The sequence below is a fragment of the Plutella xylostella genome, chromosome 2, assembly GCF_932276165.1.
Source record: "Plutella xylostella chromosome 2, ilPluXylo3.1, whole genome shotgun sequence".
Classification (NCBI taxonomy): Eukaryota; Metazoa; Arthropoda; class Insecta; order Lepidoptera; family Plutellidae; genus Plutella; species Plutella xylostella.
In genome coordinates, this window is record NC_063982.1 from 4253262 (window position 1) to 4269604 (window position 16343).

Below are 16343 nucleotides of genomic sequence, written 5' to 3' on the forward strand. Positions count from 1 at the left end.
GAATTATTTATGTGTAAGGTATTTTAGATAGATAGATAGAATATTCTTTATTTCTACACACACACACACACACATTTTAGTAGAATTATACCACGTGCTCTTACGCTGAAGACAAACATAGTGAGAAATCCTGCACATCTAGATTCTACATAGATGTGCACACTAAGTGCATTGTGCTTATTCCAAAACGGAGATATGGCTTGCGATTTATCACGTGAGTGCAAATGTATAGCGAAAAGCGGGTGATTCGCTTGCGAGTCACCCCTTACTACCCCCTCCTACACTACTTCCCTTCAGCAATTACAGTTGTGAGCATATTATGCATGTATGAATGTGTATGTATTTTATAAAAAGAGTCGATGTAGGGTACCTAGCATTGTATTTTTTACTCAATCAAATTATACCTAATTACCAACGTAATACTTATTATAATTTACGAATGCACCCATCTCCATTAAACCAAAACTCTACTGGCTGGTAAATTTTTAACTAATAGCATAGACAAGCTTCAAACAAGGAATACACATTTCGTCGTCCCCCCGAATTCTATTTTTGAATTGAAACTTTTTTACCGCGCTAATTGTGGCTTTATTGGGCGATACTTTTACATGTGACATATTACACGCATTTACGAATGCTGTTAGCGTGTTTTAAGTGGAGTCCTTAAAATGTTTTGATGGCACATCATGGTGGAGTATCGGATCGTTTTTATTTGATCTTCAAAAATGCTTATAGATGTTTATTGAATAGGGCTGTTAAGAGTTTCGGTTGCACTTCCGCTTTTAAATAATAATTTTGAGTGATTTTTGACGAGGCATATTGCTGATATCATTTGTTATATTGAGTTAATAATTATTGCGCTTTTTAAAAGCACATTTAAGAATATTACTTTTATCATAATTATCTTATGTAAAATAAACATCAGGTAATAGTTTCTAAGTTATACATTCATCACAACTTATTTACAATTAACTTATTTTGTCCCCGCTGTTGGGGCACGGGTCTCCTTCCCGAAGGGTTTAGGCCTAGTCCACCACGCTGGCCTACTCCAACACAAGCAAGCTTGTGCTGAGAGAGTTGTCGGGTAAGAGGGGAACCCGACTGTTCGATTTTTCCAAGCTGCCCAAAGGGGTCTGACTAGGGTTAACGAATGCTGCCGAAACAGCAACCGGGACCCACGGCTTAACGTGCCGAAGCACGGAAGCGCCCAGAAAACAACTACTTGAAATCGGTGTACATCAACTGTACACACCTACAGAAACTCAAAAACTTTGCAATTTATTTATTTATTTCTTGGAAAACAAACAGCATGCTTAGTTTAGTACATAATGTTACTTATCAAATGAATAGTACATAGGCCAGTAAAGTTTTCACAAACAATAATTTGGTACTTTCGTTGTTACAAGGAAAAAGCAATTAGTACAATATTAATATTTCACCCACTTCGCTCTCCATCCAAAACACTGCACAAAAGACTCAATCATGACATAAATAATCCCGTTTAAATACAGCCACCATTTAAAGTCAATTTTGCGCCATTTTTTGCAAAAATAAACATATGGGTGCGGGGCACAGGTGCCGGCGCCCCCTTGTGCTAATTTGACAGACTATTAATCCGGATTTAGCCGGTTCAAGCCGGATTAGGGCGGATCGCGCCGGCTTACAGTAGTTTAACTGTTTGTGTATGTTTAATTTTGTGTTTATTAACAAGTGGTGTTTTTTGTTCTATAATTTTTTCGTTCAAAAACTGGGTAGGTCGATGAAAGTTTTCGGAATTTATTACTTAAAGTACCTATAATTCATTATTTATTTAAGTATTTTTATAAATTCAGGAAATATATTATATAGCGACTTTGTTAGTTTGTTCTCGACACGATTAGAAGATGAAGTATTTTGATAATGCCATTAATTAAATTTACAGGTGAGGAAACCTGCTCCTCTATAGATGTACCTGTTTTATATAAGAAGTCCCTTGACAATTATTATGGTAATTACTTCATAAATGGAGCATTATAGACTCTACATAACTAGATGTGTCAGTTCAATAAAAGTGATATTTACTAAATCAAATCTGCACGTAATCGAGTCATAACAAGCAGTTATAACCCCTGTCATAACTACAACAGATACACCGTGAGGAGGCAAAACAATCTACTCAATTAACATAATAAAAGGGAGTGCGAACTGCATCGATCCGTTGGCATGAGGTTACTCTATCTTGCCACACAACCTGCTAAGTACAAACCTATCTTCAATGTAAATAATATCATAAATAACTACATAGTCTGAAACTGTCGTAACGTAAACTATTTTAAATGTACTAGTTATAACTAGTTATATGGAAGAGCGGGGTTTCCTGGTACTTTATACTTAAAAGGATTCCCCATCAACTATTGTAACTAGCATAGGAAATAAATTATTAGTTTACGAAATAAATTATTTGAATCTTTATCATAGCTCCTATTTCGTTATAAGTACAACTATGTATATCTGTCGTTGTGATTTGTTGTGTATGTAAGAAAGTGGATCAAATAAACGCTTTATCTATCTATCTTGGCAAAAACTGTCCAAGTGTGAGTTGGACTTACGCACAAAGGGGTTCCGACTCCGGAGGGTCACTCTATGAGTTGACAAACGAACGAATGAGAATTGTCACTCAAACGGCACGCTTAATGCTATATAATATTAAAACCTCTGTCTGCGACAAAAATGAAATACTTACCTACTATGTAATGTAATGTACCTACTTACTCAGCCTGCACGTACGTTATAATCATTTTATTAGTTTAAGTACTTACACGAAAGATGCCTGGCTACCCATAGCACAGGGTATCCTAGTTTGGGAGCCAGGAACCAAAATGTAAACCTACTTATGGCTAATAAACGTTTTTCATTTTTCATTTTCATTTTTTCAATGCAACGAGATAGAGTCGGGGTTACAGCTGCGATCCAAAGCTTCGTATTTTTAACCCCCGACGGAATTTTTTTATTGTTATAAGTTTTACGTGTCTTTATGTCTTTGGTAGAGTTACTTCCAAACCGATGAACCGATTTTCATTCTGTTTTTTCACGATGATAGGTCCCTATATACCATTCCACAGGGAAAGACATCTGATACAAACAAAACTACCCTTATTCGAATGTAATAAGGGATCTGTCAGATGTCTTTCACCGTGGAATGGCGAGGAATATAGTGTTCTTAGAGCTGATTTTTCAATAGTAGGTATAAATGTTATCTGAGGAATAAAATTGTAGCTGTCACTGTCTAATACAAACATTCAGTCGCGACAGCATCTTATTCCTCAGATTACGTTTATCTGACTATTGAAAAATCAGCCCTTAGTATTATTTAGTACAAAATCGGCTCACCCGTTCAAAAGTTCTGCTACTTTTAATGTTGACCATCACAGTTTAAAGTTGGTTAACTGCCTCTGTGGTCTAGTGGTAGAAGCTTCGCTTCATGACCCAGAGGTCCCGGGTTCGATTCCCGGGTGGGACCATCAATTTGTGTTTCTAAATTGTGGTTCTAAGTTTGGTTAGGACATAGAAGGCTGATCACCTGATGTCCGAAACAGTGCAACGATCCATGCTGTCGGATGGGCATGTAAAGCAGTCGGTCCTGCGCCTAGCTCTCTCCAGTCGTGTCGGTCAATCCTTCCCATTGGGCTATGAGAGTGATGGAACAGAGAGTGCTCCTGTGTACTGCGCACACACTTGGGCACTATAATCTACTCCTGCGTAGATGGCTGATCTCAATTGAGATTGGCCGCCGTGGTCGAAATTCGGCTAGGAGGACATTCATTCAAAGTTGGTTAGATTTTTTAAGCTGAAGTGACCCTCATGGGCGCGTGGTGGCTGATTACATTTTAATGTAATATTTCTGAGATCATGCGCCCTTTATGACACGTCGTGCTACACATGAGCAGTGGTAAAGGGATATATCTTAAGGATAAGCTTTTTGAACAACTTACGGTTACAATGGAAGAATAGAATAGAAAACTAGGTACTTATTTATTTTATACCATAAAAGAAAATATTACAAAATTACAACATATAAATAAAGTAGTTAAAAAAGGCGGCCTTATTGCTTAAAGCAATCTCTACCAGCCCAATTGACAGAATGAGTTTTTTTCAACCAACAGTAGATACAAATATGTATGCATTCGTCTCATCAAGAGATTTATTTGTTTATTTAACTACAGGTAAAATATTTTATACAAGAATTTAAAATAATAACCAAAAGCCAACCATAACTGCAAGTTGTCGCTATTAAAAGAAGAAAATAATTAATTTAATAGGTACTTTTACTTGCATCTAGCGTCATCTACGAAAGACAAAAAGTTTGAGACTACCGCCATCTAGTGTTGAGTAGCAAAAAAAGAGTAAAAGTATAATTGTATGTTTTTAATGCCATCTATTGTTGAGTAGCAGCTAACATTTAGTTATAATTAATTTACATAGATGGCGCTGATTTAAATTTATTATAATTTGTCCTGCGACATTAGGACGCGTTTACACGGATGCCTTAACGACGATTCGCTAGCATTGCGACATTTCGACCTTGGTCTATTATAAGTAACTCTACCGACAAAAATAAGGGATATAATAAGTTTAACGTGTCTCTGTATATAGCTCCCAAACGACTAATCCGATTTTCGATTTATACCTACCCCGAGTGTTCTTAGTCATATTTTATGAAAATCGGCTTAGCCGTTCAAAATTTATGCCACTTTAGTGTTGCGTTTTATTGAGTTTGATTCGCGCCTGTCCTAGGTATATTAAATTTGTGCTATAAAGTACCTATTAAATTAATTGTTTGTAAGTTCTTAATTACTTTTCAGTTAAATACTTACCTAGACCTTATTGCCACCTACGCAGCAGTCGGCCAAAATGTTTGTTTTATATTTTCAGCAAACCTGTAACTTAGTTTTTACTCTTACCAACATTAGGTATTCCAGTAATCTAATTAGAAAGACCAAATAAAAGTTTAAAATCCTAAATCATGTCCATTAGGTAAATCATCATTAAATTAAACATCCTCACTAAGCTAAAAGTAAACAATGTTAAAAAAAACGATTGTCACTACCACGAATTCCTTATCACTACCCCACAAAGTTCAAAGTCACATGCATTTTTTTTGTTTTTCACTCGTTTTTCAGTGGCATGCATGTAATAGATGTCTAAATGGAAAATCCGAGGAAAACGCGAGCTATTTAGTTAATGGTCTGTAGTATGCTGTAACTTAATGCATGGGTTGTTAGTAGTGGTGTTCAAAACACGCTCACTGGATGGTGTGAAATGTGCTGTGATAAAATTAAAATTATAGAGGTTTAGTAACGTAAAACGAATTATTTTAGACGGTTTTACACAAATGTTGAGCGTTATAAATACTGAATTACCTTTTGTGTTTAAACAAGCTAATCTAATTTAAAGTTTAATAATATTGTTGAATAACACTATAATCATAATATAAATGTAAAATGTGGTTTAATGAATTTAGGCTCCTGCCATTACATTATTATACCTAGTTACTAGCTGAATGATAATTATGTACTTAGTAACAGATAGCAATTACAAATATTTTATAAAAAAATATTTATAAATTTCCGACGTCTAAAAGTAATTCCAACAGTTTTATTCGTATCATACAGTTTTATTCGTATAACGGAAAAATAAACATAACTAACATCAAAAATGGCGAATAACTCAGAGATAGCCACCATGAATAACTCTACAAAAGTCCACCTGATGGGGATTCGAATCCCGAACTTCTCAAACGGGAGTTCCGTGAATCTGCAGGACAACTTCGACATAGATCTCGAAGACACCAACTGGATCCTCACCTCTTCGTTCATCATATTCACTATGCAGACTGGTGAGGTTTTCTCCTTATTCACTTACTAGCTGTACCCGCGAGCTTCGCTTCGCCTTAAAAAAAATCCTGTGGGAATCCCGGGATAAAAAGTAACCTATGTTCTTTCCCAGGGTCTAGACCGTATGTATACCAAATTTCATTCAAATCTGTTCAGTAGTTTTGGCGTGAAAGAGTAACAGACAGACAGACATTCTTGTTTCAGGTTTCGGCATGCTGGAGTCCGGCTGCGTGTCCATCAAGAACGAGGCCAACATCATGATGAAGAACCTCGCCGACATCTCACTCGGAGGTAATTAAGATCTTTACCTCCCTATACCTACCCCTTCGGGGATTATGTACTTAGTAGCTGTTCCCGCGATCTTCGCTTCGCCTCAAAAAAAAAAAATATCCCGACGAATTGAGAACCTCCTCCTTTTTTTGAAGTCGGTTAAAAAGTAGTTAGCCTATGTGTTAATATCCAGGGTGTCAGCTAAATCCATACCAAATTTCATTAAAATCAAATATACACACTCACAAATTTTCACCTTTATAATATTATAAGTAGGAAGTAGGATAGCAATTACAAAACAGTCAGCTTAGATCTAGAAAGCATTCATCAAAGTTCTTGCTTCTTCTCCAATCACATTCGCCGTAGAAGTCCTATAGTCTTGAAGTCATCGTCAATGGATTACTCATCATCATTAGTATGTAGTACAACGTAGTTAGAACCTTCCCAAAATTGGGCAATCAGCAGGGGCGTATTTACCCTAGGGCTAAAAGGGCTACAGCCCGGGGCGGCAGGCGGCGAAGGGCGCCCCAGGGGCGGCCGGTAGGCCGCCCTTGTGCTTTAGGTTGGATGATTAAAAAAGTAAAAATATTTTAGGATGTAAGCCTTGAACGGCCCTGAGCCATCTTTCCACATGTTGATTTCATGTCTTAAGAAATATGATTTAAAGTAAGAAATACGGCCGTTGTTCTTTTCTGAACCGGTGGAATAGTCTAATTTTTTTCCGCCTCGGTATTTTTTTGAAGGAAATCTAAAGAGTTTTTTTTGCCTTCAGTGCCCTGCACAAGTTTATTTCTAAACGTTGTAAAATGTACTCGTCCATCCAGAAAAATCTTTTTTTTTGTTCGGAAGATATTATATCGATCTATGCAAATCTATCTCCATTCTCCACAATGTTCTTATACATGTGTAGGTCGGTAGGTACTCTACACTTCTTCTTTCGTGTCAGTGAACATGCGAAATATTAAATTTGTCCAGACCAAAAAAAAGCAACTTTGATAGCATTCTGGTTGGCCTGGAGTAAGTCTTCCCGTGTGCAGGTGGAAGAGCACAGGGGACAGGAGAGTACAATAGTCAGGGGGCGGTACCACAGTCGCATAGGTTGGTACCAACGGTGTAGCCCCACTTGCAAAGATTGTCCTTGCAGCAGCCTACCTCTGCTCGCAACCGATTTAGGGTCTTCTAAATGTGCCGGGGAAGACTGTTACCGGGAGCAAGTTTTTCCTCAAGAGGTAGGAGAGGATCTTGCGTTTTGTGGGTTTTCATCCGTTAAGGACACCTCCCTATTTAAAAACGCTTTGCGGCACTTAAGGCGGGAAGGTGCGGCAGTATGTGATTAAAGTGGATGCCTGGAGTAGCATTCTTGTCACACTTTGTGTTGCAACACTTTTCGCCGTATGCTAGGGGGTGCTATCCCAGCCAGAGAGTAGACTTTGTAGAGCAGTGTCGGTTTGAGGCATCCCGTTACTATACGAACTGTGTCGTTAAGAGCAAAATCTACTTCTACAGTATGCACTGATCTTGCCCATATCATCATCATCAGCCAATAATCATCCACTGTTGGACATAGACCTCTCCCAAGGAGTGCCATAACACTCGGCATCGGCCTTCCTCATCCAACCACTACTGGCTCTACCCGCCTAAGGTCGTCAGTCCAGCGGGCAGGAGGTCGTCCTACACTGCGTTTGCCTGTTCGTGGTCTCCACTCGACTCGTCTACCCCAACGGTTATCGGTTCTTCGGCAGATATGACCAGCCCAATGCCACTTCAGCTTGCATATTTTGACAGCTATGTCGGTAACCTTAGTCCTCTGACGGCGGATAACCTCATTTCTGATACGATCCATCAGAGAAACCCCAAGCATAGCTCTCTCCATAGCATGCTGAGCGACTTTAAATCGGTGGACCAGTCCTACCGTCAGTGTTCACGTCTCTGCACCATACGTCATCACTTTTGTCTTCAGGCTCTGAGGAATGGGAATCTTGCCCATATGGGGCAGGCAAATTCAGCAGCTGAGAAGCAGAGTGCTAAGCTACTTGTTCGTAGAACTTGCGGAGAGGCGCCCCAGCTGGTAGACGTAAGCCGTCGCAGAAGGTTGTTTCGGGAGCTGACTTTCTTCTTGGTGTTTTGGCAGTGGATTTTGTACGTGAGGGATCTATCCAGGGTCTGAGGTATTTTGGTGACGAGCAGTGCTGGATTTTTAAGTATGAAAGCCGGCCTTTGTTCTTTTCTGAATCAGTGGAATAGTATTTTTTTTTCCGCCTCGGTATTTTTTGAAAGATTTTTTTTGCCTCACTCAGTCGCCCTGCACAAGTTTATTTCTAAACGTTCTACAATGTACTCGTCTATCCAGAAAAATCTTTTTTTTTTGTTCGGAAGATATCTTTATATATGCAAATCTATCACCACAATGTTCTTATACATAATATATGTAAGTCGTACTCTACACTGACTGCTCTTTTTGTTTTCTTTTATTCCTTGATAAGGGGGGAAAACTACAGGAGCCCAGGGCGCGCAATCTTTAAATACGCCCCTGGCAATCAGTACTACCTACTCCGCAAGCTAGCTTGCCAATGGTTGAGTTAATGGGAGCTCCCATTCAAATCATAATAGTAACATAAATACTTTGCGCCCGCTTCTCATGGCAGAGAAGTGAGATGCGGAATCTCGTAGTGGGTAAAGTTCCAAGCTGATGTAGGCAGTTAAGACCTTGGGGATATGCTAAAAGATTCCATCCGATATAGCCAGGTGCACTTACACCCCCACAGAGAATAGAATAGAATACAAATACTCAAGTCCACAATTCCCCAGGTCTAACCTACTGGATCTTCGGCTACGGCATGTCGTTCGGCCAGGGCCCATACGACAACCCGTTCATAGGGCTCGGAGACTTCCTGGTGGACCCTCCAGTGGGTGACGAACTCATGGGTCCCGTGTTCGCCAGCTTCCTGTTCCAGCTGTCGTTTGCGACTACTGCTACAACCATCGTGAGCGGTGCCATGGCTGAGAGGTGAGGGACGAGAGGTGAGGGACGAGTTAACAAAGACATTAAGCATACTTAGAGCCGGTTCATAATGTCTGGATAATGGCTACTTGTAGGATATAAGTCATGCTGTACCTCTCTGTATCTAATTATGATTTAGACAGTGACAGCATGTCTTCTATCCTACAGGAAGCCATTATCCAGACATTGTGAAACGAGACTAAGCATACTTAACGGTAGCATACAAAATGCTGTCAACCCTTAAAACTGCCTTTCCACCAGAGATATTCCATGTAGCTATGCTGAGAAGATGTGAAAGAAATCTGTTCTCACCAGTGCTATGCTATGCTATGATTCTATGTGGACCAAAAAATATGAGATGGATATCTACGCAGTATTGCTGTACTCTTGTGGAAAAGCACTTTAAGTTCTAAAGGCTCAGACACATATACGACGATACAACACGATACGACGTCGTGTCGTCAAAACATCTACACTCACAGGGGAGAGAGCGAGAGAGTGTTGATGTTTGCGAGCCCTAACTTCAGTTCTGACCCTGGCCAATCTCCCTAAGCACATCTATGGGGAAAAAGCACTTTAAGCAATCTAGTTCTCCTCATCATCATCATCATCACAACCCAAGTCCCCACTTCACGGGTCTCCGGCCAGGGAAGGGTTTTTAGGCCTAGTCCACCACGCGGGCCCAGTGCGGATTGGACCTCTACTTCAAACCCTGACCAATCTATCTCATGCAACTTCGTAGCACAGCACATCTCTGAGGGAAAAGCTTTAAGTCCTAACCCTGTTCTATCTCCCTCAGATGCAACTTCAAAGCCTACTGTCTCTTCTCGTTCCTCAACACGATAGTGTACTGCGTACCTGCGGGCTGGGTGTGGGGGCAGCACGGCTTCCTCCACCAGCTGGGCGCTGTGGACATAGCTGGTAGTGGACCCGTGCATCTTATTGGTGAGTGGAGGAAGAGTTGGTTGAAGAGAAGGTGGAAGGTTATTTGGTGGTAGTTAGGACACATGGGAGAAGATAAATTAATCTCCAGGATTTGGCAGAAAGAGAAGGGTACCGGTTTCTGTGATCAAGTACACAGTTACCCTAACTTACCAAGAGACATCTATAACTAACCTCACAACTTCCCTCCCTAGGTGGCTCATCAGCCTTCGCCTCAGCCCTCATGCTGGGTCCCCGCCTCGGCCGCTACTCCCGCGGCACGGCGCCGCTGCCGCTGGGGAATCCGGTCAACGCCGTCATGGGCACCTTCGTGCTGTGGTGGGGATGGCTGGCGTTCAACTCTGGGAGCACTTATGGGGTGAGTTGAGGGGGGTGGGGAACGGGTTGGGAGGAGAGTTTTTGTTGGCATTTGTCGTTGGCTAAGTAAAAAAGTCGTAGCACAAAAGTTGCTAAGAATGACCTCTACAGTGACCCCCTTTAGGCTTATTATACTTACCACTTTTGGAACATCCTGTTTATGTAGATGTTCGGACACTCCGGGGCTGATGTATGTCAGATAACTATTTCATGTTTTTGCAAGTCATTGGACATCTTTGTCAGCCGTGTCACTTATAACTAATTAGGCAGTACTAAGGTACCTACATACCTACTACAATTAGCCAATGTACGAGTAGGTAGGTATGACAGAAAAAAGAGACATCTTACATTCAGTGACATAGCGAGTGTAAAACGACAGAATTGCTGCTGAAATCGTACTAGGTAACCTATGGGAAGCCCGAAAAAGAGCCTTAATTTTCTGTGGCCTTTTTCAATAAGTCCCCCTCATATGTCATTTTCATGTCTCATTACTCATTATTTATCCTTCACGAAACTGGCTGAAGAAAATGAAGTGACGTAACTTGTAGACAGGCCTATCATATCCATTACTCATCTTCACATACAAACACACTCACATATATAAATAATATCTTTCATGACCGCAGAGACCGAGGTCGTCAGAGAAAAACAAAGTTAATGCCATTTAAACGATGCTAGATGCATGTCGTTCAAAATAATCGTCCAATTAGGCTTAGCACGAAGCTATTTAGAGCGGGATACTTACCGTTTAATGATTTTGATTGAATTTAAACGACCACCATTTGCAATTTTGAAAAGACGGTTGACAAGATGGCCGTTTCGCGCGCTTTTGTTTTTGAAACAATTGAAATTACAGATATTTTAAGAACGCCACTGGTTTTACTTCAATTGTCATTTTAAAAGACCGAGAATATGTAAATTTTGCATATTTTTATGCAATGATCTAACGTAGGAGTTACCTTGGGAACAGTATACCTTACCTTACCTTACCTTACTTACATTTTACGTTATAAATAGGGTAACTCTACCTACATAAATGTGGCTATTGCCTACTTTAGTAGGTACTCTAAGTACTTATATTCAGATTTTATTCTAGTTAGTTTTAAATACTTAACTATATTTTTATTAGATTCCTCGCTGACACTATCAACCAACAAAAGATTAAAATCAGGTGTAGGTAACTACATGAACGGTGTCGAACATAACTTATGGTCACGCGATACTTCCTAATAGGCATAACATGCTGACTTTATAGGATTTAAACATATTTAAAAAGTAAACACTCGCTATTTTAGATTATCACCAACAAGCTAAGAAGTTGTCCTGAAAACATTGTTGCAATTACTTTCCACCAGTCATGACAAGCATGCGTAGCCATCCTACGGGCGCAACGAGCAAGAAAGATAACAAATATTGTAATCCCGGGATACCTAAGCTTTTTTTCACGTCTTCTTCTTGAGGAAGTTCCGATTCCCCTAATTCCCTGTCAATATCCGAGAGCGCGCATACTTGTTTCGTGACCCTTTCAGTCGCAAGTCCTTGAATTGTCTACCTGCCTATGTTTCAGGTGAGCGGTGCTAAGTGGCAGTACGCGGCTCGCGCTGCTGTCATGACCATGATGGGGTCCTTCGGAGGAGGCTGCTTCGGACTCATGTAAGACAATTGAAAGAAAGAATGAAAGAAAAAAAAACCTTTATTTTCTCAGACAGCAAAAATTTACTGTCAATTGAAGTCCAGCAGGCATATAGCAACATACTGCTGCCACAGTGGCCAACTACTTAGCAATATCATGATCATCAGCCCGTAATCGTCCACTGCTGGGCATAGAGCTCTCTCAAGCAGCGCCACAAGTCTCTGACTTTGCCTTCCTCATCCAGCCACTACTCGGCCACCTGTCTTAGGTCATAGGTCCAGCGCAGGGTCTCACGCTACGCTTGCCTGCTTGTGGACTTTTATAATATATATATATATACTAGCGACCCTGGATAGAAGTCTCAAAGTGCCTCTCAACTACTTTTGTAACTTTTTTCAGATTCACTCTAGTGAAGAACAAGGGCCGTGCTGACGTGATGGAGCTCATAAATGGCATTCTCGGATCACTTGTGTCAGTTACTGGTAAGAAATCTACTTTCAAATTCTTCACCAAATCATTGCTAAACTTAGACGCTGACTTGCCATAGGGTCGCCATGCCGTCGGGGGTAAGTATGAAAGGCGCAGTTTAAAATACGTCAATCGTGGAGTCATTCGTGTACTCCAAGTCCAATTACTATAAATTTGAAATTAGTGTAAAATTTGTCCACAGTAGATGGCGATTTTAGGCTCACGTTATCCTCACATGACTTACCTCCTACCTACGGCATTTTGCACTGACCCCACTCTCCCTCCTTACAGCTGGCTGCTTCCTCTACCGGGCGTGGGAGGCCCTCCTGATAGGCGTGATCGGCGCCGCCATCGCCTCCGCCACCACCCCTCTGTTCGACAAGCTGCGCATCGACGACCCCGTTGGGGCTTCGGCTGTGCACGGCGCCTGCGGGGTTTGGGGTGAGCTGGTCACACATACAATACATCATCAGAAGATCGGTGGTAGCTCAGAAGAGCAGATGTCATGTCATCGTCCGTCGACGGCGACACCTTGTCAGTTCCTGGCATGTGCTTGTATGCATGTGGCTTGCATGTATCGTATAACCTACCTATCCTATTCTCAGTGGAAGAATAAGTGTCTGCACCTGGCTCTCCCGAATGGCACCTTTGTGGAAATCCACAGGGTCGGAAGTCCCTTCCTAAACTTGGACCATTTTCCATCACGTGTGTGTGGTCATGTACATCTAGTATGCAGGTTTACTTGCGATGTTTTCCTTACATAATAATACATATCAGACTTTATCAGATTATACCATTTTGTATTTCACGGTAACAGCACCTGCCCTGCCTACGTGTTCAAATCTCCGTGATAGATCTAATACTAGGTATGTAATTAAGTAGGTACTATTTTGGTTTCAGGAGTCCTTGCAGTTGGTCTGTTTGCGGATAACCCGACCCCCATGGACACTACGAATGGAAGATCCGGTTTATTTAAAGGTGAGAATAAAGTTTCTGACTTGATGAGGTGCTTCGTTATTAATGGTTAAAATTTCACGACTGTAATTCCCGAAGTGACTCGCAAGCGAGCCACCCAATTTTCGCTGTATACTTGTACTCACGTGAGAGGTTGCGATCGGTATCGCTGTTTTTAAATGAGTAGGTACGGTGGCCTGTGCCTAAAAGTATACAGGCGGAGTTTTTAAAATAGCGATCCCTGATGATGAAGGGACCAGCTACATCTGTTATAAATCCGGGGACGTGTTGTGTTATGTGTGATGTGTGTAGCAGTGGTGTTTATGTGGATGTGCTTGAGCAGCATGTGAGCTTGATCTCGATATTTTAAAAACTCCGCCTGTATATTTTTAGGCGCAGTCCACCGTACAATGTACTTTGGGTACATATGTAGATGTACATATATCTATTTCCACACGATGTTTTCGTTTCAACCCCGATTTCGATTCAAACCCACATCTTTGTCGTGAGAAGCGGTCGCTTACTCGACTAAAGCTACCACTGCTCGTATTATATACTTACTTCTACTCTTCCTACCTCTAGTTATTGTTGGCAAAAGCGAAGCAATCTGGCATGAAAGAAAACATCCATCGTCTCATGAGCTAACGACAAAGTTATTCTACCATCCTTCACCATTTGTCAGTTCGTGACCCAGCCTCCTTCCACAGTTCTATTTATCTATTCATCCTTGACCATTTGTCAGCTATCCGTAAACCAATCTCCTTCCCTCAGGCGGCGGCTGGTACCTCCTCGGAGTCCAGTGCCTCACAGCGCTGTGCCTGGCCACCAGGAGTCTACTAGTCACCATGGGGCTGCTGTTGGTTTCCTTAACCACATTTTACCCAGCTGTCTGTGACCTAACCTCCTTGCTCCAGCTAAGAGTCTACAGATTATAATAGGTACTCCACAATTTTGTTGCAACAGCTGAGACAGCATAGACTATTCCACCAATTTCACCATCCATCACCAACCCCAGTAATCCAGCTGTCTATCCCCCAACCTCCTTCCACAGGCGGCGGCTGGTACCTCCTCGGAGTGCAGGCCCTGACGGCCCTGTGCCTCGCCACCTGGGGTCTGCTGGTCACCATGGCGCTGCTGTGGGTCATCGACCGCATCATGCCGATACGCATGGACCCGTATGAGGAGCTGCTGGGGGCCGATCTGACGGAGCACCGGATACGGCATGGGCAGGTTGGGAGGAATTTTTGTTTGATAGATGTATTTCATACGTCTTGTCTATAGGGCACCGAATAATAACTAGTAAGTAGTAAGTACCACTAAGGGTAAGGGTAAGTTATTAGGAAGTGATTGGTTCATAAATCAAATCCTCCAGAACCAGAGGCTCTGAGGTATATACATATATGCTGATGTACTTATGTATTGTATCATACTAAGTCTCGGTATCATACCTACTAAAAGGTACTAAGTCTTGGTAGTTAAAGTACCTAACTACAAACAGCAATTTTTGACGAAGGTGGTTTTACTAACACTGCAAGGCTGTTTGTAGGTACGCTCTGCGTCTCACACAACTCACAATTTTCACGTGGAAAAGGCAAAAATATAATTAGCTCTGTCTACCAACGTAGTCATTATAACATCCTATATGTATAAGAACCCTCCTCATTGTCCCCCCACACAGGTGGGCGTCTCGCGGGCGGTGTCGGCGCTGCGCCCGTACCACCGTTCCGGCAGCATCGAGGCGGTCGGCGGCATCGGCGTCAACACCGGACACAACCTCGTGGTGGAGAAGCTAAAAGAGGTACGTGGTATATATGATGAGACCAGAAGACCTACGGGGCCTGTGGTACAAGACGCGCACGCCAAGACATGACAAAAGTTTTGCGTCGCGCTCACTCACATCGCGCGGCCTCTAGAGTTATGTGATTTTAGAAGACCTACCACGGGGTTTAGCTATGACGCACCTTAGTTACACCCCGTGGTAGGTCTTCTGACCAGGCCAGCTGACGTCTTAGGGTAAGGCCCCTTTGGTATCCGTACCTTTGGGACGACGCAACGCAACGCAGACATACCTATTCATCACCCTTACGTTTTTTTCAAATACTTGTAATAACCAGTATATTTGTAACAGGCACACGAGAACAAGAAGAAGAAGGGAAAATTCAGCGCGAAACTGCAAATGTTCACAAACAACGCTTACGTTGACGACGGGGAGCCAAAACCCTCATTCTCCAGAACAAGCAATGGAATATTGAACAAGCGTCCTGGCAACCCAGAAAACGACCTTCACCGCGCTCTGGACTCTATGGCCGATGAGATAAACGGAACTAGGTTTTTCAAAAATCGAACGGCCAGTGCGAACAGTTTAAATATGGCGCGAGTTGAAGAAGTTAAGGGGAAGAAACTGAAAGAGTTGACGGTTGAAGAATTTGAAGAGATGAGTGAAATGAATGCAAATCAGGACCGCTTTAGGCACAGGTTTAATGACGAGGAGTATGCCCAGGACATCAGCAGGGCTAATGTCAGGTGGATAGATTAGGATTAGTATGACTTATTTTGATTAGGATTAGAGTAAGTGTAGGTAATTTTTTCTGTAGCCACCATAAATCCATGGTCCATATTGTCACAAACAAACATATTAATTACCTATTGTTATATCGTTATACAAACTATGCTCGGACCAAGCACATGAACCCTATTCGTAAAAATAACTCTCACAGGACATCATACGAATATTCACGGATAGCTACGTACCTATCTACAACCAACTATACAGGGTGTTGCAAAATTGGTATACTAAGCCGAAAACTACATGTGCAGCATGGTATATCTAAGCCCAAAACTGAAA

At 41.7% G+C, this 16343-nt stretch overlaps 1 protein-coding gene across 1 annotated transcript; it reads left to right on the top strand.

The window, feature by feature from the left end:
- The first annotated feature begins 5641 nt into the window (after window positions 1-5641).
- On the top strand, window positions 5642-16067 carry LOC105395960 (putative ammonium transporter 2). Its single transcript, XM_048622096.1, has 12 exons — window positions 5642-5875; window positions 6078-6164; window positions 8952-9150; window positions 9944-10089; window positions 10281-10444; window positions 12011-12096; window positions 12476-12558; window positions 12836-12985; window positions 13445-13522; window positions 14550-14728; window positions 15177-15296; window positions 15627-16067. Exons 1-12 carry the CDS (start codon window positions 5695-5697, stop codon window positions 16032-16034), a joined length of 1881 nt encoding a protein of 626 aa, XP_048478053.1. The 5' UTR covers window positions 5642-5694; the 3' UTR covers window positions 16035-16067.
- Window positions 16068-16343: the final 276 nt, after the last annotated feature.